The sequence below is a fragment of the Microcaecilia unicolor genome, chromosome 6 (genome assembly GCF_901765095.1).
Source record: "Microcaecilia unicolor chromosome 6, aMicUni1.1, whole genome shotgun sequence".
In the NCBI taxonomy this organism is placed as follows: Eukaryota; Metazoa; Chordata; class Amphibia; order Gymnophiona; family Siphonopidae; genus Microcaecilia; species Microcaecilia unicolor.
In genome coordinates, this window is record NC_044036.1 from 117,986,784 (window position 1) to 118,013,928 (window position 27,145).

Genomic DNA, 27,145 nt, shown 5'->3' on the forward strand with positions numbered 1-27,145 from the left:
ATCCCCCTCGGCCTCGAGGGATCGGGTCCGACAGGGTTCGGTCCCGAGGGCCCTGGGTAGAGGGAGTGACCGGGGCCTCTCACCCCTGCCTTCACCGGAGGACCAGCGGGCCGACGGGACTTGTGCTCCTGGGGTCGATGCCGTCGGTGCCGATTTCGTGGACATCGATACCGGTAACGAAGAACCAGCCGTTGATACCGATGCTGTCGAAGTCGAGGGGCCGGCGCAAGTTCCAAAAAGACGGTCCCGAAGAACTTGTGTCCGTTTCCGGAGACCAAGACACAAAGTACAAGTCTTGGTATCGTGCTCCGGCCCGAGGCACTGGAGGCACCAAGCGTGAGTGTCGGTCTGCGAGATATGCCGGCCGCACCGACCACACTTTTTAAATCCACTCGGGACCTTCGAGGACATCGACGGAAAAATCGCGTCGGCGAAGTCAAAGTCGTCGATGGTGGCGGTAAAAATCACACCTCGAAAACAAATCGACCGCGCGGCCACAAGGCCGCAACGCGACGCCCCCGCTAAGAAACGAGGGAAAAACATGTTAGCGTTTTTTGTTTTTTTTTTAAAGAAACTAAAAAGGAAAACGAAGAATCAATCGAAAAAGAGAAAATTCGCGGTGAAAGCACGATCCGGTTTCCAGGGCTGACAAAGAGAGACGAACGCGGCTCTCTCCAGCGCGGAAAAAGAAAGACTGAGCGGGAACAGTCGCGCACGGGCGGGAAGGCGGCCCCGCATGCGCGGTGGGCGTGCCCTGCCTGCGGGACCGCCCGCGAAGTTTTCTTCCGGTTGGTGGGGGCTGCCGTGGACATCAACCCAGTCGTGAGAACAAGCAGCCTGCTTGTCCTCGGAGAAACTAAGTTACACAAGACAGCGTCAACCTAACACAGCATAGCTATTAAATATTTTATGCACGTAAGACAATAAAACTGCAGTATTGAAATGACTTGATTAGTCAACGTCCATGTTTTATCATCCAAGACAACGGATCATAAAAAATGAAGAGTGAACTTTTATTAAAATAGTTCAACGTCTACGATGTTCGGAGCGTCAGTTTTTGTATAAAGCCAGTATTAATGGGAAAATGTGTATAATGGAATATTGGATACAGGTAGAAGCCCCCTCATTTTGGCATTGGCATAATGGGTTACACGCACTAGTCACATGGGAGGCCAAGGATGCTAGAGGAACCTCAAAAAGGAAAAAAAGAGTTTTGGGCAATCTGGGAACCATATATTCAATCGCTTAGTGGCAGAGCACATAGTCTAATCTTGAACATGATACAATTATATAATCAATAATATGGAATGATAGAATGTGCAATAGACAGGGAGAGTGTGGCAGCATTCTGAGGGGGGAAGGGAGGGGTGGGAGTGGGGGGTGGGAGTGGGGAAGGGAGAAAATGATTAAAAGTTTGATGATGATGTAGTAGTTATAGTTGCAAGCTGTTAGAACGTAGTGTTTTCAAAATGGATGCTTTGTATTGTGCAAATGTGCAGTTGCAGTGCAATTTCATCAATAAAAATTATTAATCATAAAATAGTTCAATGTGGCCACGTTTTGTCTATGGCAGGCTGCTTCAGGGGCAGCGACTGTTAAACATAAATCAAATCATAAGAACATACATACAATATTAACCAAGTTGAAATTAAACATCCAAAATATTCTGATGAATAACAAAATAGTAAAAGATCATCAGAATGTAATAAATGTTAAGATTACATTTACATACATAATAAAACATCTAGCCGATTCTTATATTCCATAATATCTATTAAGTTCAATGTGGATTCCAATGATCAAAAAATTAGATAAATTCTGGGATGTACAAAATCATAATTCTACACTATTAAAGATGGAAAACTTAAGGACCCCTTTACTAAGCCACGCTAAAAAGTGGCCAGCGCTGTTTGTAGCACGTGGTTTTACCATATGCTGAGGTCACTTTCAGCATGGTGGAAAAAAAGGCTGTATTTGTATATGTCCCTGTAATGGCCATAGAGACCAATCGAATTTTGGTTTTAACTATGGTGCCAAAACTGGCCCAAAATCATTTTTCTGCATAGTTTTGGTTTTACCTGAAAGGCTATGACCATGGTTTCTGTTTCAGCCAAAACTGAGCGTGTGGTTTCAGTGAAAGTTGAAAATTTGTGCCTTGTTCCATTTGTATCCCTCTTTTCCTTCCTCCCTCCCCTCTATGAGGAGGTGCCTCTCCCCCCTGCCCATCTATAGATTCCCCCCTTGGGCCTATTTTACAATTTCTGGCGGTCTAGGCATGTAGTCATGGCAGGAGTGATCCCCAGCCTATGCTAGCTCTGCTCTCAAAATTGCGCCATGACCTTTAGTGGCAATCTTGCAAGATTGCAGCAACAGGTCATGGCAGCCATTTTAAGAGTAGAGCTGACATGGGCAAGAGCAACTGGGGATCACTCTTGCCCTGAATATACCATTAGACCACCAAGGATTGTAAGGTAGTTTGGTGAGGGGTGGGGGGAACGCTATTCTTTGCATTTTAATTGTGTGTGTGTAATGCAATTGCATGTAGTGCAATTATGATCTTGCATAGTAGTTTATATGGTAAATAGAATGCTCCAATTAAATACTTTTGATACAAAAGTTTAGCAGGAGTTTAAGTCTGTAAATTTGGGATGATAAACTCCTTAGGAATTAGCCTCTCTGTGGAGATATGACATTTGATGTCTCTCCAAATGTAACGCAGTCAGCAGAGGTCCTTATGTGTGGAAGCTATTTTGCTTGGAGGTAAAATATGGTATTTATTTAAATTATTACAGTGCACGTCTGATAAATGCACACTCTGCTTATCTGTGATCGAAACTTACTGTCCCAACTTTTTCTCATTAATTCCAATGTTAACGTACTCTGGTTTGGCACATCAGTGATAAGCACATACTCCACTTAAGTGCAATGCCTTGAACCACATTTTTTACATCTTGTAGTCACACTGGGGTGTGGGAGCCTTTTTCCACCCTCCAAACAAATGCTTTGCCCCTGCAGGCTTGGGTTTGCACACAGTTCAGGTCAGGATACAGAAATGAGCTGCTCCAGGTTTTGTAGTCTTTATTTTTTACCACAAACTTCTTACTTTCAAATCCAAATAAAATGAGTCTCAAACAATAAGAAAAGGGGTCCGCACATATGGTGAAATGTTCTCAGAGTCTTTGACCTTCTAGTAATAACTCCCTTGAGGTATGCTCCAGGTTATAAAGTTCAACAGTTCCTTGGCAAGGATTCCTCCCAGGTATACTCAACTTTTAAAGTTCAACAGTTCAAACAAAATCTCAGCTCTCAGCAACTGGTGCTTCCCACGAGAAGGGCCGACAGCTGACCTCCCCCTCTAACACAACATGAGTCAAGCTGTGTCCTCCCACAGCTGTGCTTACTTGTTTAAGCTTGGGTTTGGTCAGAGACTTCCCATTCCATTTCACCATTCTGTCCTGCAGATTCTGGTGGTATCCTCCTCCTCAATATAATCCATCAGCTCCTCAGTCCTCAGGAAGTCATTGCTTTCTTCCAGTTCCGGCTGTGCCAAAAAGAACTCCTCCCTCTGCTCACCCTGCTCAGGGGGGATTACATACTGTCTTTTTATCCAGGGCAACTGGGCCTGGTCCCTAATGCCCCTCTAGTGATTGCCTTTGGGGATAGCACGCCTTTCTCTAAGAGGTTCTTCCTGAATCTCCCTCCCAATTGAATACTATATCATAAGGCCTGAAGCCAATGAGGTCGGATAGACAGTCTGCCTTCTTTCCTCTCTTGCTTGCCAGGTGCCCTTGGCCTGGATTGGCCGCTGTCGTGGACAAGATGCTGGGCTCGATGGACCCTTGGTCTTTTCCCAGTATGGCATTACTTATGTACTTATGTATCCTTTATTGGCTAGTAGCTTGTGAGGTGCAGAGTGAAGATGTCATGTGACCGCAATGTTATTTCTTGCTCGCTCGCTGAGTGGAGGAAGGTGCCACCATTTTGTTCCTCTTGGGATAACGGTAAACGCAAGTTTGATTCTGTGTCTCTATCAAAACTGTGGGCTGTGAAGTTAAGGTGAGAACCTAAACGCAAGTTTGATTCTGCGTCTGTACCAAAACTGTGGGCTGTAGTGGCAGCGGAGTACCACAAGTGCGGCCTATAAAGTTGAACCGAGCACCTAAAAGCTCTGCCTGTACAATAATGGCCGTGTCACCACACGTGTAAAGTGCTATGACGCGCAGATAGGATCAATGTTGTAGAAAGACTGGGCAATAAGGAATGTCAGGCTTTCACTGCAAAAGAGAATAGAGTGCATCCAAGCCAAATCTCATGCATCTACAAGGACACGAGATTCTTGCAGATTGGCAGACCACCACCAATCCTGAAAGAAAATGCAACAAGAGATCTGGAAAAGCAGATGATGTGAAAGCAGTTCTTCTTCGCTGGTTTTCACAAGCAAGCTTCCTTGTCAGTGCACTCCTACTGATGGAGAAAGCCAATCATTTGGCAAAAACCTTGGGAGTGGACAGTTTCAGTTCAACTGTTGGATGGCTGGAGCGATGGAAAGTAAGACATCAAATTTAAGAAACAGCATGGCAAAGAGCAAGATGGGAAGCTTGCCAGGTGCCCTTTACCTAGATCGGCCGCTGTCGAGGACAGGATGCTGCGCTCGATGGACCCTTGGTCATTTCCCAGTGTGACATTACGTATGTACTTATGCATGCAGATGAGATGGGCACCAAATGTTCTACCATCAAAGATTATCAGCAATGTGGCAGTTTTAATGCAGATGAAACAGGTCTTTATTGGAGAACTATTCCAGTTGGGATGCTGGCATTCAAGCAGGCTGAGGTGGCCGGAACAAAAGTGCCAAAGGAAAGACCAACACTGCTACTCTCATGCAACATGGAAGCAGAAAAATTGGAGCCACATTGCTTCAAGAATGTTAGACAACTCCCAGTGACCTTGAGGCAAACAAAAATGCTTGGATGACCTAAGAAATTTGGTTGCAATGGCTGAAAAAAATTGGATAACAATACACAGGAAGAGGTGTGAAATTTTGATGCTATGTGATAACTGTGCAGCACACAACACCAATATTAAACTATCAAACATTAAGGTTGTGTTCCTACCACCCAACACAACTTCACCTATCCAACCAATGGATCAGGGTATCATAGGCAATTTCAAGAAGCGTCACTGAGTGCTGGTGCTGCGCCATCTGATGGGGACAATGGACAATGATGAAAACATTGGCAAGAGAGTAGCCGAGTTGGCTTGCAAGCTAAGCCTACTGGACTCACTACACATGCAAAAGGAGGCCTGGCATCGCGTTACCCAAAGTACAACTGCCAACTGCTAAAGACGGGCTAGCTTTATGAAAGAACGATATGATGATGAGAATCCTGCATTCACTGTGCATCTCTCAGCAGGAGTTACTCCAGAGGAGTTTGACCATTATGTGGCTGTCAATGAGACCTGTAGACATCTGTGGATATAAACAATTAAGAGATTTGCTCAAAGTTGAAGTCTATGGCTGAGGATTTTGGAGACACAGATCATGAGCCAATGGGGGTGGAAGATGGAAGTCAGCGTGCAGCTCACTGTGACATTTGCTGCTGCATTACAAAGCTTGAACACTAAGAACTTATCTAAAGAGTAATGGTTGCCAGAGTTATAAACATTATTATGATCTGCTGAACCTTGTCTATAACAAAAATAGACAAAACACTGTACAGAAAACAATTACAGATTTTTTTTTCATAACTTTTAAATAACAATAGTTCTGTGTTGCCAAATTCTTATTTATGTTTTACTAGCCGTTAAGCCCTTAAACGGGCAAGTTTTTTGTTTTCCTATGGCCTCACTGGAAGGTCATTTTCTTGGTGGCAGTTACTTCAGCTGTTGGGATCAAAAGAAACAAACAATTGGGCGGACTGTCTGTTGGGCTGTGTCCGCTCCAGATAGAAGGCCAATGCTCTCTTGCAGTCCAATGTGTGCAGCTGACGTTCAGCAGGGCAGGAATGAGGACGGGGAAAGAATATTGGCAAGACAATTGACTGGTTCAGATGGAACTCCGACACAACCTTTCGCAAGAACTTAGGGTGAGTGCGGAGGACTACTCTGTTATGATGAAATTTGGTGTAAGGGGCCTGGGCTACCAGGGCCTGAAGCTCACTGACCCTACGAGCTGAAGTAACTGCCACCAAGAAAATGACCTTCCAGGACAAGTACTTCAGATGGCAGGAGTTCAGTGGCTCAAAGGGAGGTTTCATCAGCTCGGTGAGAACGACATTGAGATCCCATGACACTGTAGGAGGTTTGACAGGGAGCTTTGACAAAAGCAAACCTCTCATGAAGCGAACAACTAAAGGCTGTCCTGAGATCGGCTTACCTTCCACACGGTAATGGTATGCACTGATTGCACTAAGGTGAACCCTTACAGAGTTGGTCTTGAGACCAGACTCAGACAAGTGCAGAAGGTATTCAAGCAGGGTCTGTGTAGGACAAGAGCGAGGATCTAGGGCCTTGCTGTCACACCAGACGGCAAACCTCCTCCATAGAAAGAAGTAACTCCTCTTAGTGAAATCTTTCCTGGAAGCAAGATGCGGGAGACACCCTCTGACAGACCCAAAGAGGCAAAGTCTACGCTCTCAACATCCAGGCCGTGAGAGCCAGGGACCGGTGGTTGGGATGCAGAAGCGCCCCTTCGTCCTGCGTGATGAGGGTCGGAAAACACTCCAATCTCCACGGTTCTTCGGAGGACAACTCCAGAAGAAGAGGGAACCAGATCTGACGCGGCCAAAAAGGAGCAAACAGAATCATGGTGCCTCGGTCTTGCTTGAGTTTCAACAAAGTCTTCCCCACCAGAGGAATGGGAGGATAAGCATACAGCAGACCCTCCCCCCAGTCCAGGAGGAAGGCATCCGATGCCACTCTGCCGTGGGCCTGAAGCCTGGAACAGAACTGAGGGACTTTGTGGTTGGCTCGAGACGCGAAGAGATCTACCAAGGGGGTGCCCCACACCTGGAAGATCTGTCGCGCTGCACGGGAACTGAGCGACCACTCGTGAGGTTGCATAATCCTGCTCAACCTGTCGGCCAGACTGTTGTTTACGCCTGCCAGATATGTGGCTTGGAGCACCATGCCATGCTGGCGAGCCCAGAGCCACATGCTGACGGCTTCCTGACACAGGGGGCGAGATCCGGTGCCCCCCTGCTTGTTGATGTAATACATGGCAACCTGGTTGTCTGTCTGAATTTGGATAATTTGGTGGGACAGCCGATCTCTGAAAGCCTTCAGAGCGTTCCAGTCTGCTCGTAACTCCAGAAGATTGATCTGCAGATCGCGTTCCTGGAGGGACCAGCTTCCTTGGGTGTGAAGCCCATCGACATGAGCTCCCCACCCCAGGAGAGACGCATCCGTGGTCAGCACTTTTTGTGGCTGAGGAATTTGGAAAGGGCGTCCCAGAGTCAAATTGGACCAAATCGTCCACCAATACAGGGATTTGAGAAAACTCGTGGACAGGTGGATCACGTCTTCTAGATCCCCAGCAGCCTGAAACCACTGGTAAGCTAGGGTCCACTGAGCAGATCTCATGTGAAGGCGGGCCATGGGAGTCACATGAACTGTGGAGGCCATGTGACCCAGCAATCTCAACATCTGCCGAGCTGTGATCTGCTGGGACGCTCGCACCCGCGAGACAAGGACAACAAGTTGTTGGCTCTCGCCTCTGGGAGATAGGCGCGAGCCGTCCGAGAATTCAGCAGAGCTCCTATGAATTCGAGGTTCTGCACTGGGAGAAGGTGGGACTTTGGATAATTTATCACAAACCCCAGTAGCTCCAGGAGGCGAATAGTCATCTGCATGGACTGTAGAGCTCCTGCCTCGGATATGTTCTTTACCAGCCAATCGTCGAGATATGGGAACACGTGTACCCCCAGTCTGCGAAGTGCCGCTGCTACTACAGCCAAGCACTTCGTGAACACTCTGGGTGCAGAGGCGAGCCCAAAGGGTAGCACACAGTACTGGAAGTGACGTGTGCCCAGCTGAAATCGCAGATACTGTCTGTGAGCTGGCAGTATCGGGATGTGCGTGTAGGCGTCCTTCAAATCCAGAGAGCATAGCCAATCGTTTTCCTGAATCATGGGGAGAAGGGTGCCCAGGGAAAGCATCCTGAACTTTTCTTTGACCAGATATTTGTTCAGGGCCCTTAGGTCTAGGATGGGACGCATCCCCCCTGTTTTCTTTTCCACAAGGAAGTACCTGGAATAGAATCCCAGCCCTTCTTGCCAGGATGGCACGGGCTCGACCGCATTGGCGCTGAGAAGGGCGGAGAGTTCCTCTGCAAGTACCTGCTTGTGTTGGAAGCTGTAAGACTGAGCTCCCGGTGGACAATTTGGAGGTTTGGAGGCCAAATTGAGGGTGTATCCTTGCCGGACTATTTGGAGAACCCACTGATCGGAGGTTATGAGAGGCCACCTTTGGTGAAAAGCTTTCAACCTCCCTCCGACTGGCAGGTCGCCCGGCACTGACACTTGGATGTCGGCTATGCTCTGCTGGAGCCAGTCAAAAGCTCGTCCCTTGCTTTTGCTGGGGAGCCGAGGGGCCTTGCTGAGTCGCACGCTGCTGACGAGAGCGAGCGCGCTGGGGCTTAGCCTGGGCCGCAGGCTGTCGAGAAGGAGGATTGTACCTACGCTTGCCAGAAGAGTAGGGAACAGTCTTCCTTCCCCCAAAAAATCTTCTACCTGTAGAGGTAGAGGCTGAAGGCTGCCGGCGGGAGAACTTGTCGAAAGCGGTGTCCCGCTGGTGGAGCTGCTCTACCACCTGCTCGACTTTCTCTCCAAAAATATTATCCGTACGGCAAGGCGAGTCCGCAATCCGCTGCTGGATTCTATTCTCCAGGTCGGAGGCACGCAGCCATGAGAGTCTGCGCATCATCACACCTTGAGCAGCGGCCCTGGACGCAACATCAAAGGTGTCATACACCCCTCTGGCCAGGAATTTTCTGCACGCCTTCAGCTGCCTGACCACCTCCTGAAATGGCTTGGCTTGCTCAGGGGGGAGCTTATCCACCAAGCCCGCCAACTGCCGCACATTGTTCCGCATGTGTATGCTCGTGTAGAGCTGGTAGGACTGAATTTTGGCCACGAGCATAGAAGAATGGTAGGCCTTCCTCCCAAAGGAGTCTAAGGTTCTAGAGTCCTTGCCCGGAGGCGCCAAAGCATGCTCCCTAGAACTCTTGGCCTTCTTTAGGGCCAAATCCACAACTCCAGAGTCGTGAGGCAACTGAGTGCGCATCAGCTCTGGGTCCCCATGGATCCGGTATTGGGACTCGATCTTCTTGGGAATGTGGGGATTACTTAATGGCTTGGTCCAGTTCGCCAGCAATGTCTTTTTGAGGACATGATGCATGGGTACTGTGGACGCTTCCTTAGGTGGAGAAGGATAGTCCAGGAGCTCAAACATTTCAGCCCTGGGCTCGTCCTCCACAACCACCAAGAAGGGGATGGCCGTAGACATCTCCCGGACAAAGGAAGCGAAAGACAGACTCTCGGGAGGAGAAAGCTGCCTTTCAGGAGAGTGAGTGGGATCAGAAGGAAGACCCTCAGACTCCTCGTCAGAAAAATATCTGATGTCCTCTTCCTCTTCCCACGAGGCCTCACCATCGGTGTCAGACACAAGTTCACGGACCTGTGTCTGCAGCCGTACCCGGCTCGACTCCGTGGAACCACGGCCACGGTGGGAGCGTCGAGAGGTAGACTCCCTCGCCCGCACCGGCGAAGCTCCCTCCGCCGACGTAGTCGGGGAGCCTTCCTGGGAGGCTACCGCAGTCGGTACCGCAAGTGGCACCGATGTCTGAGACCTCACCACGGGTAAGGGGCCAGACGGCGCCTCGCTACATGGTACCGGGGGCGCAAGCACCCCCGGTACCGGAGGGGTAGGGCACAACAGCTCTCCCAGGATCTCTGGGAGAACGGCCCGGAGACTCTCGTGCAGAGCGGCTGTGGAAAAAGACATGGAAGCCGATGCAGGTGTCGATGTCAGAATCTGTTCCGGGCGTGGAGGCTGTTCCAGGCTGTCCAAAGGGGAGCGCACCGACACCTCTTGAACAGAGGGCGAGCGGTCCTCTCAGTGCCGATGCCTACTGGGTGCTGACTCCCTCGGCGACCCAGAGCTCTCGGTGCCGACACGGGAAGGGGACCAGTGACGATGCTTCTTCGATTTTTTGGAACGAAGCATGTCACCGGAGCTTCCCGGCACCGACGAGGAGGACGTAGAATCCAACCGTCGCTTCCTCGGGGCCGAAGGAGGTCGGTCTCAGGGGGGCTGTACCGCAGGAGCCCTCAGAGTAGGGGGAGACCCACCCGAAGGCTCACCGCCACCAGCAGGGGAATGGACAGCCCTCACCTGCACTCCAGACGAAGCACCACCGTCCGACGACATCAGCAGATGAGGAGGTCTCGGTACCACCGACGCCGACGCAGCCCTCCGATGTCTCGGCCCCGATGCAGAGGGCCGATGCCTCGATGCACTCGATGCAATCGGGGGCGAGGATGAAGGTCCGGGCGCCGACGACGTTGAAGCAGTCGATACTCCCGGTGCCGATGCCGACAAAGAGCCCGAGAACAAAACGTTCCACTGGGCCAATCTTGCTACCTGAGTCCGCTTTTGCAAAAGAGAACACAGACTACAGGCCTGCGGGCGGTGCCCAGCCCCCAGACACTGAAGACACGACGCATGCCTGTCAGTGAGCGAGATTACCCGGGCGCACTGGGTGCACTTCTTGAAGCCGCTGGAAGACTTCGATGTCATGGGCGGAAAATTCGCGCCGGCGAGATCAAAACTCGAAATGGCGAAAATGGCACCACAAAAAGAGGGAGAAGAAAAACTTCGAACCGAGGCCTAAATAAGGCCTACCCCGACGACGAAAGAAAACTTACCGGGGCAAAACTAGAAATACAGGAAGGGGAACAGACCGAAAAGGTCTCCTTCCGACACCTTTTTTTTTTTTTTTTGTAAGCGAAGTCCAAAAATGATGCGCGAGGTCAACTTTCGGGGCGCAAACGGCGAAACACGACCGTACCGAGCGCGGACAAAATAAGACTGGCCGGCACGAGCCGGTTCGGGCGGGAAGACGGCCACCCATGCGCGGTGCGCATCGGCACGCGAGGGCTAGCAAAGGACTTTGCTAGAAAGTATTCCGATTGGAGGGGCTGCCGTGGACGTCACCCATCAGTGAGAACAAGCAGCCTGCTTGTCCTCGGAGAAATGGCATTACAATAAAATGAAGTTTATATATTAGAAAATCTTTTGAGAAATGTATTGGTCTTAGTCGTAATTTTTCAGAGCATATAGTCCTCGACTTCGGTGACACCAATGTGCTTTTTTATTCTAGATTGTGCATCAGGAAGGTATAATGTTCACAGTGTAGACCAGTGCCTGGACTGCTTTACCCTATTTTAATAAGAATCTATATAATGCTTATCCTTAATCAGTTTTATAAATAAACAAGCAACAAAGCCGATTTCATGAAAAATGAAATGGGCACTAGGAAGGCTCTCCTCTAAGCGATATCTCCCCTGCCCTCCCCTCCAAGTCCAGCGATTCTTCCCTCCCCTCCCCTCCATGTTCCGCGATTCCGGCCTCCCCTCCGTGTCCCGAGATTCTCCTCTGCCCTCCCCTCCATGTCCTGAGATTCTCCTCTGCCCTGCCCTCCCCCTTCCATGTCCCGCGATTCTGGCCTCCCCTGCCCTCCCTTCCGTTTCCCGCAATTCTGGCCTCTCATCCATGTCCCGTGATTCTCCTCTGCCCTGCAATTCTGGCCTCCCCTCCTTGTCCAGCGATTCTCCTCTGCCCTCCTCTCCATGTCCCGCGATTCTGATCACCCCACCATGTCCAGCGATTCTCCTCTACCCTGTCCTCCCCTCTGTGTCCCGCGATTCTGGCCTCCCCTCCGTGTCCAGCAATTCTCCTATCCCCTCCCATCCCATGTCCAGCGATCCTCCCCTCCCATACACAGCCAGTGAGACTTTGTCCTTCCTGCCACCCTGCCTTTAAGCCGTTCATCTTACCTCAGGTGGCAGCAGTGGCAGGCTGGGCTCGCGTCACCTCCAGCCTTCCCTTGCCTTCCCTCGCAGTGTCCAGCCCTCCTCTGACATCATTTTGTCTTTATGAGAGGGCGGGACACAGAGAGAAGGGAATGCTGGAGGCGACGTCAGCATGCTGTTACGAACCCAGCCAGTCAGCCAGCCATCCAGGGAAGCAGAGTTACAAATTATTATATAGATTTAAAAAAAAACAGGAAACACCTCAATGCTACTTTCTGTTTTTATTTGTGCACAGTTTGGGTAAGCATAAAAAGCTGGTAATCATTTTTTTTTACATGTTCTCACAAAGCTCCTGTCTCAGAGGATATTTAACTACATCCACATTGACCTGGGAACCTAAAATGTACCAGAATTGTTGAGAAGTCATTGTTAAAATGGCTCTCTCCGTTGTCAGCCTGTGCTTGCAGTTCCTGGGACTGGAGGGTAATCTCCTCTGGGTTGAGCAGACTGCCAACAGCAAACTCTGACATTCACATTCACACAACCAATCTTTAGTTTTCAGTTTCGGTCAAAACCAAAAGACAAGTTTCAACTGCCGTTTTGGTTTAGGTCGAAAGTACATAAGACAGTTTTGGTAGCAGTTTCGGTTTCAGCTGAAAAAAAGCAGTTTCAGTCGGCCTCTAAATAGCTATGCACTAATTTCCCAATGCATGGCCATTAACTGCAGGAGCCCTTACTGCCACCTATTTAGGGCTCCCACACTAAAACCCAGCAGAGTGCAGCAATGTACCCAAGCTATACCGATTTGCACAGGGCATGCCTACTCTCCGCCCATAGCCATGCCTCCCGCACCAAAAAATAAAAATTATTTTCTAGCATGGGAGTAGCAGTCTTACATGTGTTTGCCTTGGTGTAGTGCAAAGGCCATGAAGATTACATTTTGCCTCATATGTCTATGTATCGTGATGTTCATTAAAACTAAAAAGTGTTATTAAAAATAATTTACCTTTGAGTCTAGCCCTCTTTCACCCTAATCTCATGAAGCCTCATTCTTGGGCCTCCTTTACGTTGCATTAATACCCTGGAAGTATTTAAATGCCTCTATCACATCTCCCCTTTCCTGCCTTTCCTCCAGGGTATCTAAGTCTGTATCCATATGCTTTATAACAAGCCTGTCAGCCATTTTAGGAACTGTCAAAATGATACTCCAAATTAGATCTCAGAGTGTTATACAGAGCCAGTATAATCTCCTTTTTGCTGGTAGCCACTCTTTTCCTTATGCAGCTAAGCATCCTCCTGGCTTTTGTCATCACCCTAACCATCTAAGACCAGTTAAAAGCACTGCCCAGTTCTTACTTTTGTTTTTTATTCACTGCCACTGGATGGAGTAGTGATGAATTAATTCAAGAAAGCATTTTCTAGTCACTGCATAATTAGCCATGGAAATTGTTGTACAAAGATATGTTCAAGGCTAGCAGTACAGTTCAGTTTAAAAAAAAAAAAAAGTCTGGACAGGTTTCTTGGACAGATCCATCAGGTATTAGTCAGGAATATTTAGGAACTACCAGTGATTTGTGACTGAGCTGCACTAGCCACTGTCAAACAAAATGAAAGCTAAGTGGACCATTTATCCAACCTAGCATGGCACTACGTATTTCAACAGGCTCCAAATTCCAGGAACTACTTTACCAATTAACTGGGAAGTCCATAAAATACCAGATATATGTCGCCTGGCAATGAAATACATTAAGTAAAATTACATAAAACCGAGTATCATTTGACAACGAAATGCATAAAATAAAACTACATAAATCAAAAGTAAAATAGCAAAAACACACCCTAATGTAAACAGAAAAAAATAGGTCTAATAGAAAATAAAAGTTAAAAAAAAGCACCACTTTCTTGTGTTGTGTAGATTAGTCTATCTCTGGGTTTGATGAAATATATCAAAACTTATCTATGGAAGAAAAGTACTAAATCAAAATGACTAGATAAAAACTTACTTAGAGGTATATTTGTTAAGAATATTGATGTTCAAAAAAACTGGTAGTGTAAGCAGGAAACAACAAAAATATCTGTGTTATGGATGGAACAACGTACTGACAAAGTGACATGTAATTAAAAAACTGCATAGGGCTGCAAGGGTTTTCCTCTTTGAAATGCAGAAATCGTGAAAAAATACTGACTCAGAATGGTAACATAGATCCCGACGTTCAAACTGATGGTGATATCACTCGCCTAATTTTATTGAAACACCGCTGTCATCGTGTATTGATCTTAACCCAGTGGAGTGTTCTATTTGAACATTATCGAAACTGGAACAATGTGGTGTAATAAAATGAACAAATAAAGGATGTCATAAAAATACAGGGCTTTTTTGAGGGGGTACTTGGAGTCTATTAGATTGTAAGCTCTTTGAGCAGGGACTGTCTTTCTTCTATGTTTGTGCAGCGCTGCGTATGCCTTGTAGCGCTATAGAAATGCTAAATAGTAGTAGTAGTAGGTACTGAGTACCGGCACCTTTTCCATTGTCTGCTAAAATTGACCCACGGTCCTTCAGTTTTAATGAAAGAGCTCAGGCTCTACACACAAATTCTGCCTCGTCAGATTCTGTGACTGGTTGCAGGGGGCCTAGCTATTGTGGGGTGGGTCCCTTAGTGATCATCCCATCCCTGAAGGGTGGCTTGGCATTTGAGTACCGGCACCTTTTTCACTAGAAAAAATGCACTGTAAAAATATATATAAAAAAAGAACTTACTGCGGTAATAATCAAATATAAAAGGGGGCGCTGAAAGCACTACTGATACTCTCACTGCACATACTGGAACAAATACATAACAGAGCAGTTAGAAAAAAGTTAAACAACAAGTGAAACCAGTCAATAAGGGCTATGGTGCTGATCAGCATAATCAATTGTCACAAAATGATATCGGAGTGCATACAGACTGCCTGGCTTAATAAGGGAAAATGGCTAAATAAAACGCCATGTCCTATAAATTATCATGTCTAAACTTAATATAAAGTAAAACATATAAGATGGCTTAAAAATATATACAAGATATATCAAACTGAAATTTTGAGACCATACTATTATAGTACAAAAAGACGGGAAGCACTACTCAAGGTGCCGCACACTTACTACACACAAAGAGAAACATAAAGGCCATACGCAATGGTTCAAATCTGAGTAAAAACAAAAATAAATGGTGGAACCAGTCTTTAAAAGCCCTAGTACTGATGGACTTAGTAGATTACATAGTGCTACCGGCACACAGAAAGCAGCCTGGCTTAAAAATATATTGTCACAATATCAAACAGCATGTGTGAAAGATGGTCCAGTATATGGTGACACAACGATCGCATTTCAAAAGGATAATAGAAGCCCAGGAGACATTAAAATGAAAAATAAATATTCACCAGAACTTCTGCAAGAACTTCTCAAGACTTGTGATGCTCAGTCCACAGTCTATAAAGAATAGCAAAGCCAATCGAATGACATTACATTGTATTTAAATGCCTGGAGTAATGTGAGTGATGATGTCACTCATTATAATCAGCGGATATAAACAACATCTAAAACCATTGTACTCAATGCACTTTATTGGAGTAATGTGATGTTTGTGTTCATCTTAAGAAGACAAAGTATCATGTAAACAATGATGGAGGAGCTAATTCAACCTTGTAAATGATATAGCGTTGTATTGCTGTGAACTGTGTTGTGACATAACGTCTATATTGTTTAAAACTGTGGTACTAAAAAAAGGGAGGGAGGAAGAAAGACCTATTAAGATGAAGAGCCAGATAGCATATTTTCTATTTTATTCTTTCATTTATTTATGTAATTTTGATGTTTTTATGTATAGAATCCTGAGGCAGACCATTGGGCCGAAACACGGCTGTGTCAAGGCGTAATGCTGTTTAATAAATCTTCTAGACAACACAGCATCATCATCTTATTGTGTCATCTTCTCTGCAGATTCTCTCTTCCAGTTTCAGAAAGACTCTCTCTTTCTGCAACAGCTTTAAAACTCAAAACAATTGGCCAATTAGGAGAAATACACTTCTTGAAATAATACAGTTGTCAAGCTTAGAACCCATTGTTTTGTCACACCAATTTCCCATTTTTACTACCTTTAACAAACTCTAGGCCAGCAGTGTGCCACAATTGTGCAGTGGGAATTTGATGTTACTCCTATCTCCTCGCCAGGCAGGGACCTAGCATTTTAAATTTTCTTCTGCAGCAGTTGGCAGCGGCAGGCAGAAAGTCAGATAGCCTCTTAGTGCCAACCCTGAGTCTTCTCTCTGATGTAACTTCCCACTATCACATAGGCGGGAAGTGTCAGAGAGGCTGTCTGAATTGCGGCCTGCCAATAACAACTGCTACAGAAGAAAAGTTAAAATGCTGGGCTGCTAGCTGGAGAGAGTGTCGTGCGAGGTAATCCACTCTTACATAGGGCTCTTTGTACTGCAACATTTAAAGAATATAGGACTTGCACTGTAAACTGCTTTAAACTCCCTGGATAGCCAGGCAACATAGTAAGGAAGGTATGTTAGTGTGTGTACATATGTACACTGTATGTGAACACATTTTCCTCTTTCCATCTTCCTCTCCTCCTTCCAGATAGATAAGATTTTTAGTAGTAATAGTTTCTCCATGTTATTCCTGTGAGAGTCGCATCAGATGAGAAGAACTCGTGCCCGTCAACTCAGTCACAGATTCCATCGTATCTAATAATGCCAAGTGGCCACCAGACTAGTATTAAAGTCCACTCGGAGAGGTTGACAATAAAGGCCAATGACTATCACCTTGATGCAATAAAGTACCAGTAAAATACCATGGGGCAGATCAAAAGCAAACGCCGACACTAGAGGCTGTTAGCGCCATACTAGCGCTGGCGTCTGCTACCGCCCCATGATCAGAGCCCTCGAGCGTGTCAAACAATGCACTCAAGGGCTCTTTGCGCAAGTAGTACGCAAATGCATGCTAAACAGGGCTTAGCGTATTCATCACGCCAAAATTTGTGTCGCTGGCCGCAGCAAACCCTACGCCAGCTCCGAGCTGGCGTTAGGGTTTGCAGATCATTGGGGAGGAATAGTGAGCCCTGTCCAGCATGCAGGTGCATGCTGGCAGGTCCCCGTTCCCCCCCAAAGCAAACCTGCCAACAGGGGGCTGGAGGTCCGGAGGACCTCCGGTCCCCCCCACCCCCCCAGGTTCAGGGAGGGCTGGAGATCCAGTGGGTCTCCAGCCCCCCCAAACCCCCAGAAAATGGTCCGCTGGCCAACCCCCCCCCAGCAAGCAACCGGGGGGGGGGGGGCTAGAGGTCCGGCGGACCTCCAGCCCACCCCAACTCCCCCCCCCCAGCGTTGTCTGCTGAGTCCCTGGTGGTCCAGTGGCCGCCGGCCAAACCTCCCCCCCTCCCAGCGAGCGACATGGGGGGCTGGAGGTCCAGCAGACTTCCAGCCCACCCCAACTCCCCCCCCCAGCGTTGTCTGCTGAATCCCTGGTGGTCCAGCGTGAAAAAGAACCCCCTCCCGGCCCCCCTACCTTAGTTGGAGAAGGGAGGTAGCCTGCCTCCCTCCTCTTCCTTGGGTTGACGCCGCATGATCAGAGATAATTGCGCTGCTTAAATTTGCATGCATTATCTCTGATCATAGGTCTAAGCGCCCCGCGCTGTTCCAGCGCTGTATGGAGCAGCACGGGGCTTTTGATCATCTGCCTGCATGAGCATTAACATCCATGAAAGAAGTTAGCAATTTTGAAAAAACAAGCAATGCTCAAAGGAAATCACATGCAAATGAGCTGCACGCTAATCCAAAGGCTGTTGAAAGCACATGCACACAGTAGCCACTCGCAAACCACACAGCAAGCGCTGCAGATGTTAAACGCATGTCCAAGAAAATTGCATCATAGATGTGTCATATTTTTATTAGAATTTATTTACCGCCTTTTTGAAGGAATTCACTCAAGGTGGTGTACAGTAAGAATAAATCAAACATGAGCAATAGAGAATTACAGCAGTAAAAATATTAAAACAATACAAAGTATAGCATAGTATACTACTTACAATGTCAACACAATATGTAATATGATGTGTGTCAGGCCGTAAGGTGTGGACGTTGCAAAATGTTGCAAAAGCTTAAAAACCCGTGGTTACTACTGGTCTGGTGACTGGTGTTCGCCGTGCCACGTTCAGCACTTTGCAGTACTTGCAGAGTATTGTGTTTGAACATATTTACGCTGAGTTAGTGAGTGTGAAATATTTTTCATTTTTTTCCCAGGGGTGGGAGGGTATCCTTTACCTTTTCAATGGGGGGGGAGGGGGGGCACTGTGCATCATCAAGGTTGCTGGTTTTCTATGTTAACTTGCCATCTTCCATTGTTTTCTTATCATGTTCATCATTGCTGTTTGCATGGAGTTGATGTTTGGTGCTCCCCCTGTAGTTTGCTCTAGTATTTTTCCCCTCTAGGGAAAGGTTTGGGGGTCTGCAACTTTTTTTTCCAAGCTACCACCTGTGTTTATTTTTATATTTTAGTTTTTTTGAAGAAAGGCGTGATGGTGTGCCCAAAGTGGGGGCCCTGATGCCACTCAGAAGAGTGTGCCAAAATTTACAGAGGAAGAGCTTGAAGCTATCATGTCCATGAAGAGTTTGACTGCCTTTTTAAAAAGTCACGCCTCTTCATAGTCAGAAAAATCAGATCTGGAAAAAGACAGCAGAGGAGGGGAGTGCCCTATGTATCCAGAGGCGCACTATGAAGCGGTGCAAGCATTGGTGCCAAGATTTCGAGTATCTTGTCAAATCCAAGGCACATAGCTGTGGAAGCATGTGAAGGGTACGTAGGAGGGGGCCCTCGTTGTGCCTTGAATCTGACTCCCCTGGAGGAGGCTGTGTTGCTCACCATTGGCCACAAGCAGGTAGTGGGCATGGTGGCACTGACATGTCAGAGGAGGCCATCAATGACCTGGAAGGTGAGTTGCGTTTGTTGTGTGTGAAACGGGTAGTACTGGTGGGGTGGTGGTGGGACGCAGCTGGTCGTGATAAAACTAGCTTGTGTTTGGCTTTGTAAAGGAACATCTAGTGGCTTACAAAGGGGTACCAGAACAAGGGGCAACATGTACCAAACATGGAGGGCAGAGAGAAAAAGTGAGCGACATGATGTACCATAGGGATATTGGAAGGGAACAGTAGCAGTGGTGGTTGGTGGGGCAGTTTGTTTTTGTAGGGGGGAATCAGGCGGCACTTCCACAGGGGTGCCAGGACAAGGGGCAGCATGTACCAGCATGGATGACTGTGAAGGTGGCGAGGGGCCTGTGTGCTGCATGAATGGATGAAATAGCTGCATGGATGGTGAAACAGGGTAATAGTGGTGTGTGAGAATTGCTGGACTGTGGCCACTAGTACCCACACAGGAAGGAGAGGATGAGGGGCTGGCGGAGGAAGTAATCCAGCCTGTGGAGGAAGAAGTGACCCTTCAGTTCTTCGCTGTATCAACGCCAATTGTTGATGAGGCATCTCAGAATTGCTCTCCTGTCCACCCCCTGCTGAGCCATAGCTTGATTCGCCCAACTGTGGGAGAGGCAGAAGGAGCGGAACAGAGGTGTTAACAGACTGCTGTCAGAGGTAGCTGGTCGTGGACAGCATTCCACATATGTCTTATGCGACAAGATGCGGCTCATGTCAGATGCACAATGTGAGCAGCACAACTTGGTGGGCAATGCACTGTTGGAGGGCTTGCAGGACTGGAGAAACATCTCCAGAAGTAGTGTGAGCAACTAGAAAGGCATTTTAAGGGGCAGCAGCAAGCCGAAAGGCATTTTCAGGAGCAGCAGCAACAGATGTAGATGCTGTTCCACGGCCTCTGTCAGAAGCTGAGTGAGCCAAGACGCAAAGGCTTGCAGGATGACCCTGCAGGCAATTCCTACAGTGCAAAGGGTAAGATTTCCTTAATCTTTCTGTCCCATGCACACATATTCTTTCCCCCCTAACTACTGTGTGCACATCTAATTGTCTCCACCTTGATATTTTTGCTCTTAGCAGCAAGGACTATCAACCAGCTTCCATTTCCACCCTCGTGTCCCAGCCTCGCTCCCAATAGTAAGTATCTCCCATGACCAAGATATTCATGTTATTCCCCCATCCATTATGTGCACATCTAATTGTCTACTTTATATGTATACTAGACTTTGAGCCCGTAAAAACGGGCTATTATAGGAAGGGGGGGTTGAAAGGCCCGCCCCCACCGCCGAGTTCGCCGCTGCCCCTCCCCCTCCGAGTTCGCGCCCCCCCCCCCCCCCCCACCGAGCCGTCACCACCCACCTTCCACCCGGCCGGGCCCTCGCTCCGCTATTGAAACAGCGAGGGTCCGGGAACGCAGCACTGAGCTCTACTGAGCTGCCGACGTCGGCCTTCCTTCTTCTCTGCCTGTCCCGCCCTCGTGTGACGTAACGTCATCGAGGGCGGGACAGAGGCAGAGAAGAAGAAGGAAGGGCGATGTCGGCAGCTCAGCAGAGCTCAGTGCTGCGTTCCCGGACCCTCGCTGTTTCAATAGTGGAGCGAGGGCCCGACCGGGTAGAAAGTGGGTGGCGGCGGCGGCGACTCGGGTGGGGGGAGCGTTAGACGGCGGTGTTCCTCCCTCAGCAATGCGCAGTACAGACCCTCTGTGTTCCGCCCCCCGTCATCACGTATTGACGTGGGGGCGGGGCAGAGAAGGTCTCTACTGCGCATTTGCGAGTGAGTACGGTCACTCGCCGTTTATATGTTTGATAGATAACAGGGGCAGTCAACAAGCCTTCATGTTGCCTCGACTGGTCATACCCTCAAACCCTTCTGTCCTCAGATTTGATATGTTGTGAATTGTTTGGTATGCCACAGTGTCTCCCCCCCTCCCCCCAAACAAAAGCTAGATCCACTAACACTTATATTTTTGTGCCCACACAGGAAACTCCATGGCCATACCCTATGTCACCTGTCACAGCTCACCCCTACAAGCAGCAGGTAGGGCGAAGTACTTATATATCCCCCATGATGTTCAATGATGCCCCCCCCCCCCCGTACTATTCAATTCACTGGTTTGCAACATGCACTCCTAATGGTTCATTCTTTCTTTCTACCTACAGGGCCATAGCCTAGTCAAACAGTCCTGCCTGATGGTCAGCGTAGGACATGGTGAAAATTAACAGCTTGCTTGGGATTTTCACAAAAATATTGTGCTGGTTATGGTTAGAGGTTCTCTGTTGTGACTGCACATTTAAGAAACTGTTTCAATTGAGAATGCTTGATTTTTGTAGGAGAACTATGATTGTATTTGAAATATGTTTGCATATGACAGCATTGCAAGGCTAAAACAATAAAAATAGAACTATCAGAATAGCATTTGTAGCCTCCTGGCAGACCTTAACCTGAACAAATAAAACATGTGTCATGGAACCATAGACTGTACACATGTGGTAGCAAACTACACAGGCTGCACCACTCTGGCAAAATACTCCAGAAAGTTTCCCTTGCTACGCACTTCCCCTAGTAACATCGGATCCTCTGTCGAAGGGGGGGGGGGGGGTGATGTCCACCTCTGGTGGCACAACTATCGGAATCTCCAGTCAATGCTTCAGTGCAATTTTATGAAGCATGCCGTACACCATCACAATGTCCGCCACCTTATCAGGGGAATATTGCAGGGATCCTCCTGAAAGATGCAAGCAGCGGAACAGGATCTTCAGTACCCCAAAGGTACGCTCAATAGTACAAATCGGTCAAGATGTGGGACTTGCTGTAGTGTTCTACCTCCGTGCAGGGTGCTGCGAGCAGGGTCAACCGCCACGGCTTGCATCCATATATGGCATCCCCTGGAGGAACACAGCAGCCCATTATTACCTTTCAGTGAATCCAGACTGCCCCTATCGGACCGACCGTTCACTTGTCTATTAGATTGTAAGCTCTTTGAGCAGGGACTGTCTCTCTTTGTTAAATTGTACAGTGCTGCGTAACCCTAGTAGCGCTCTAGAAATGTTAAGTAGTAGTAAGTAGTAGGTCACAGTATTGTTGCCACCCCTTTCCCCCAGTATACAAAAGAAAGGCCCTTTCCCGAAGTCCGTGTCACTTTTTAAGCAGAGATGGATGTGCATCCCTCCGACCCCCCCCCCCCCCCACATCTGTTAAAAGACAATAGCACTCACCAAGTAGCCACCCTTGTTCAAATCTCCCCTCCACAAATTTCTGCCCTAGCGAACTGTTCACCAGGATATGATTCATAGCAGCTCCCAGGAAAGTGTGACAAAACATCGAGGATAGTTTGCATCGCAGACCACCTGGACATTCAGCGAATATCCCATCTTGCGGTTGCAGTACTGGATTTCTTGATCCAACGGCAGGGTGAACAACACATGGATGCAGTCAATGGCCCCAGGGACATTAGGCATACCAGTGATCTTGAAAAAGTCCTGCTTTATCCTCCACTCTTCCCCCGCTGGAGATCTAATATGCCACCTAAAGTATTTTTTCAGGGCTCACAGAACCTGGATCATAAAGGGTAAAGAAAGAAAGGGAATTGAATACGGAAACGGATAGGGAGCCAGTGAAGTGACTTAAGGAGAGGGCTAATGTGGGCATAGCGACTTTGGCAGAAAATGAGTCACGCAGCAGAGTTTTGGATTGATTGAAGAGGAGAGAGATGGCTAAGAGGGAGGCCGGTGAGAAGTAGGTTACAATAATCAAGATGAGAGGTGATAGGGTGCTCAGAGATGAGGGGACGGATTTTACTGATGTTATAGAGAAAAACAACAGGTTTTGGCAATCTGCTGAATGTGAGCAGAGAAGGAGAGAGAGGAGTCAAAGATGACCCCAAGGTTACGAGCTGATGAGACAGGGAGAATGAGTGTGCCATCCACCAAAATAGAGAAAGGGGGGAGAGGAGAGGTAGGTAGGTTTTGGGGGAAAGATGAGAAGCCCCGTCCTATATGGTCATACAAGGAACACATTTTGAACGGTTATGCACTATTCTTTTCTATATCAATATTTACAAACAACAGGGTGGGGAAAATATATATAAGGGGGGGTTTTACCAAGGGAATGGGTACAGGGTGGGGTGTGGGGGGGGTTGGGATTCCAAACGGGGGCAAGGGAGGGAGAACGGGAGCCCTGGGGAGGAGAGGGTCATGACTGCGGCCCAGCCAGGTCTATGTGAGAGGAGAGATATCCTAGGTGCTCGAGTTTCCCCTCCCACGCAGCTATGCCACCTCCATTAACTCCCTCTGCTAAGGTCATTGGGGGGGGGGGGGGAGAGGAGGTATGGGTTAAGTTACGCAATGAGGTAGGGCTGGAAGGAATAGGGGAGGTGGATCATCAACAAGGGTGGGTGAGGAAGGGGTGGGAGAGGAAGGAATGGGGAAGGTAGAGTGGTCAACAAGGGTGGGTGAGGAAGGAATGGGGAAGGTACAGCGGCCAACTAGTGTAGGGGGGGGGTGAGGGGAGGGTAGTCCTCTCATCCTCATGAGATCCACCACCTGGGCCTGATGGTTGTTTGGAGGAGGGGCCCTGTCAAGTCAGCACATGAGGAGAGGTGGTGGTTGTGTATGGGGGAGAGTGAAATAAAATAAACTGCTTTGGTTCACAAACAGAGCACCATACAGTAAACAATCTGATTTCCTGATATTGCAGTTATAGTTTATTAAATTTACTATACCGCTAGGCTTTAAAAAAATCACTGCAGTATACAAATCTAAAATAATATCACATCAAAAGGAATTACAATAATTAGATAGAAAAGAACAATCATACAAACAGAAATAATACAACACAGCTACAGCTACCTAGAGCCCACTCCCAGTCAAACTTCTTGGGAGCAACATCAAATGTAAGAACAAAATGATGAGCCTTAAGCAAACGCTTAAAGAACTTCAAAGATTTCTCGGTCTGTACTACTAAAGGAAACACATTCCACCAGAAAGGTACTAAATAAATGGGGGAAAAAAACCCAAAACTTTCTAGTAGCCACCAGATGAGTATTAGTCACCGACAAAATTGCCAGCATCAATATATGTTTAGAACTTAAGAGTCCTAGTAGAAGCATAAGGGTGCAATAAATCTGCAAGTGTCCTAAGAACTTTTTCACAGCACACCCTGTAAGAACCATTAATTTGAACAAAATTCTATATTGTACAGGTAGCCAATGATAATAAAAGGTGGGGAGACATGTTCAAATTTATGAACTCTAATAGTCAAACAGTATTTTCTTAAAATCATGTGCAATTCCAATCAACATAGCGTTTGTATAATCCAACTGAGTCATAAAAAGCACATGCAGTAATCTTAAAAGGCCTTCTCACCCACAGAGCTCCTTATAGCTCTCAACTTATGTGACATCGCATACCCACAATGAACTGAATCACTAAATGATCATTGAACTTAAGCTGGAAATCAAAATACACAAGTATTTAAAGGTATCTATCATTGGTATCGTGTCACCCAAGAGTCACTAACATACATGGATGATCTTATTTCCCTGTGACCCAACAAACCTCAGTTTTCCCCTGTATTCAATACACTGTTAGTTATGTTGCAGACCTTACCTTGAGGATCCACCTCTTTTGCAAGTTTCAGTGCATCCGAGTTTGCAAGATCAGTGTTGGCTGGTGTCACAGCCAGTATCAGGCAGTTTTCGCGATAGATGAACTGCAGAATCATGTCTCTTATCTGACATTCAATATCCATAGGCTGGTCCCCAACTGCTACTTTGGTGATTCCAGGCAGATCAATAAGCGTCAGATTTAACACTGTACAGAATTGCAAAAGAAAGCGGAAGTTTAAGCATTTATCAGCTACTGCAAAAATAAACAGCTCATCCCACTAATCACTATCTAAAGCTAAACTTGATTTTAATTCTCTCCGTAGGAATACTAGACCACTAATAAGATCAGTAATAACTAGTTAACATCATTAAGCACAATGTCTATTAAGAACAAGTATTGCCAGACTGGGACAGACCAAAATTCCTCGTTTTCTCTACTAACCATTTGGGGAGTAGACTCTCAAGTTGATGGGGATAGGAGAAATTCCTTTATTCACTCCAGTTACTCTCTCTGTTTCTGCTTCTATTTCTTGTCGAACTTCATCAAAGTCTGTAAATTTCTTTCCCTTACAGTGAAGAAATTCTGCACATTCTGAAATGAGAACAGAACTAATATCTTAATTCACAAAATCTAAATCATTTCAAATTTGATTTTTGAAATAATCTAGCTCAGTACATATAAAAATTCTTTCACCAACTACCCAAAGCTTACAGATGGTTTCCCTTCTTTCCCAGATACTTAAACTTTAGAATGTTTGATATAGGCTTGAAGTCTACAGCCCAAACTCAGCAACTGATATTCATCTGGTTGATATATGGCAGACTACAGCAGTCAGATTGGTGCAATGCAGATCAATAATTACATTGATGATATAGGTCAAATGACCTATTCACAAAGCAAAAGAAAATAAGATGCAATTTCCTAGCCAAATGGAAATTTTGATAACAGGAAGGCTGGTTGAAACTGGCCTGTTGGTTCAGTAGCAGTGCTTAATGTGCTGCCAAGCATTAAATATGGCTTTTATTCCAAAATCTAGTTTTGGCACTGAATAAGCCAGAGCTGTAACTTCTGAGTGAGCAGTGTTCCCAGATTCTAGAAGCACGTCACCGGAAGCCCTCGGTACCGACGAGGACGTGGAATCCAGACGCCTCCTCGGGGACGGGTCTGAAAGAGGACGGTCCCGATGGCCCTGTACCGCAGGAGCCCTCGAGGCAGGTGGAGACCTGCTCGATGGCTCACTGCTACCAGCATGGGGGGCCCTATGGACAGCCATAACCTGCGCTCCCGATGTCGATACATTCTCAGACGCCGACATCGATACCGCCGTCGATGACCTCGGTACCGCTACTGACGTCAACATTGAAGAACCAGACAAGGCTCCGAACAGCAGGTTCCACTGAGCCAATCTCGCCGCCTGGGTCCTCTTTTTGAGTTGAAGACACAAAGTGGAGGAGTGGCCTAGTGGTTAGAGTGGTGAACTTTGGTCCTGGGGAACTGGGTAGCTCCTTGTGACGCTGGGCAAGTCACTTAACCCTCCATTGCCCCAGGTACAAATAAGTACCTAAGCCACATTGAGCCTGCAATGAGTGGGAAAGCGGCGGGGTACAAATTAAAAAAAAAAAGTGCAGGTGTTGGGACGATGACCAGCCCCCAGACACTGAAGACACGAAATGCACATGAGAATGAAGAGAGTGTGTATGAACAACTTGAAAAGCTAAAGGTGGACAAAGCCATGGGACCGGACGGGATCCACCCCAGGATACTGAGGGAGCTCAGAGAGGTTCTGGCGGGTCCTCTTAAAGATTTTGTTTAATATATCCTTGCAGACGGGAGAGGTTCCGAGGGATTGGAGAACGGCGGATTTGGTCCCTCTTCACAAAAGAGGTGATAGGGAAGAAGCTGGAAACTACACTTCGGTTATTGGAAAAGTAATGGAAGCGATGCTGAAGGAAAGGATAGTGAATTTCCTGGAAGCCAATAAGATGCAAGATCCGAGACAACATGGTTTTACCAAACGGAAATCGTGCCAAACGAATCTCATTGAATTCTTTGATTGGGTGACAGGAGAATTGAATCAGGGACGAGCTATAGACGTAATCTACTTAGATTTCAGCAAAGCTTTTGACATGGTTACCCACAGGAGGCTCTTAAATAAACTGGACGGGCTGAAGATAGGACCCGAAGTGGTGAACTGGATTAGGAATTGGTTGACGGACAGACGCCAGAGGGTGGTGGTGAATGGAATTCGCTCGGAGGACGGAAAGGTGAGTAATGGAGTGCCTCAGGGATCGGTGCTGGGGCCGATTCTGTTCAATATATTTGTGAGTGACATTGCCAAAGGGTTACAAGGTAAAGTCTGCCTATTTGCGGATGATACAAAGATTTGTAACAGAGTGGACACCCAGGAGGGAGTGGAAAACATGAAAAAGGATCTAAGGAAGCTAGAAGAATGGTCTAAGGTTTGGCAATTAAAATTCAATAGAAAGAAATGCAAAGTGATGCACTTAGGGAATAGGAATCCACGGGAGACGTATGTGTTAGGCGGGGAGA

At 47.3% G+C, this 27,145-nt stretch overlaps 1 protein-coding gene across 2 annotated transcripts in view; it reads right to left on the minus strand.

Annotated features, from left to right (window-relative positions):
* DNM3 (dynamin 3) overlaps window positions 1-27,145 on the minus strand; it is a 1,044,597-nt gene that overhangs the window by 932,004 nt on the left and 85,448 nt on the right. For both annotated transcript variants that reach the window (XM_030208630.1, XM_030208629.1), the window contains exons 3-4: window positions 25,037-25,186; window positions 24,596-24,799 (exon numbers count right to left, since the gene is read on the minus strand). In XM_030208630.1, coding sequence (XP_030064490.1) covers window positions 24,596-24,799; window positions 25,037-25,186 — 354 coding nt within the window. The remainder of the gene's footprint in view (window positions 1-24,595; window positions 24,800-25,036; window positions 25,187-27,145) is intronic.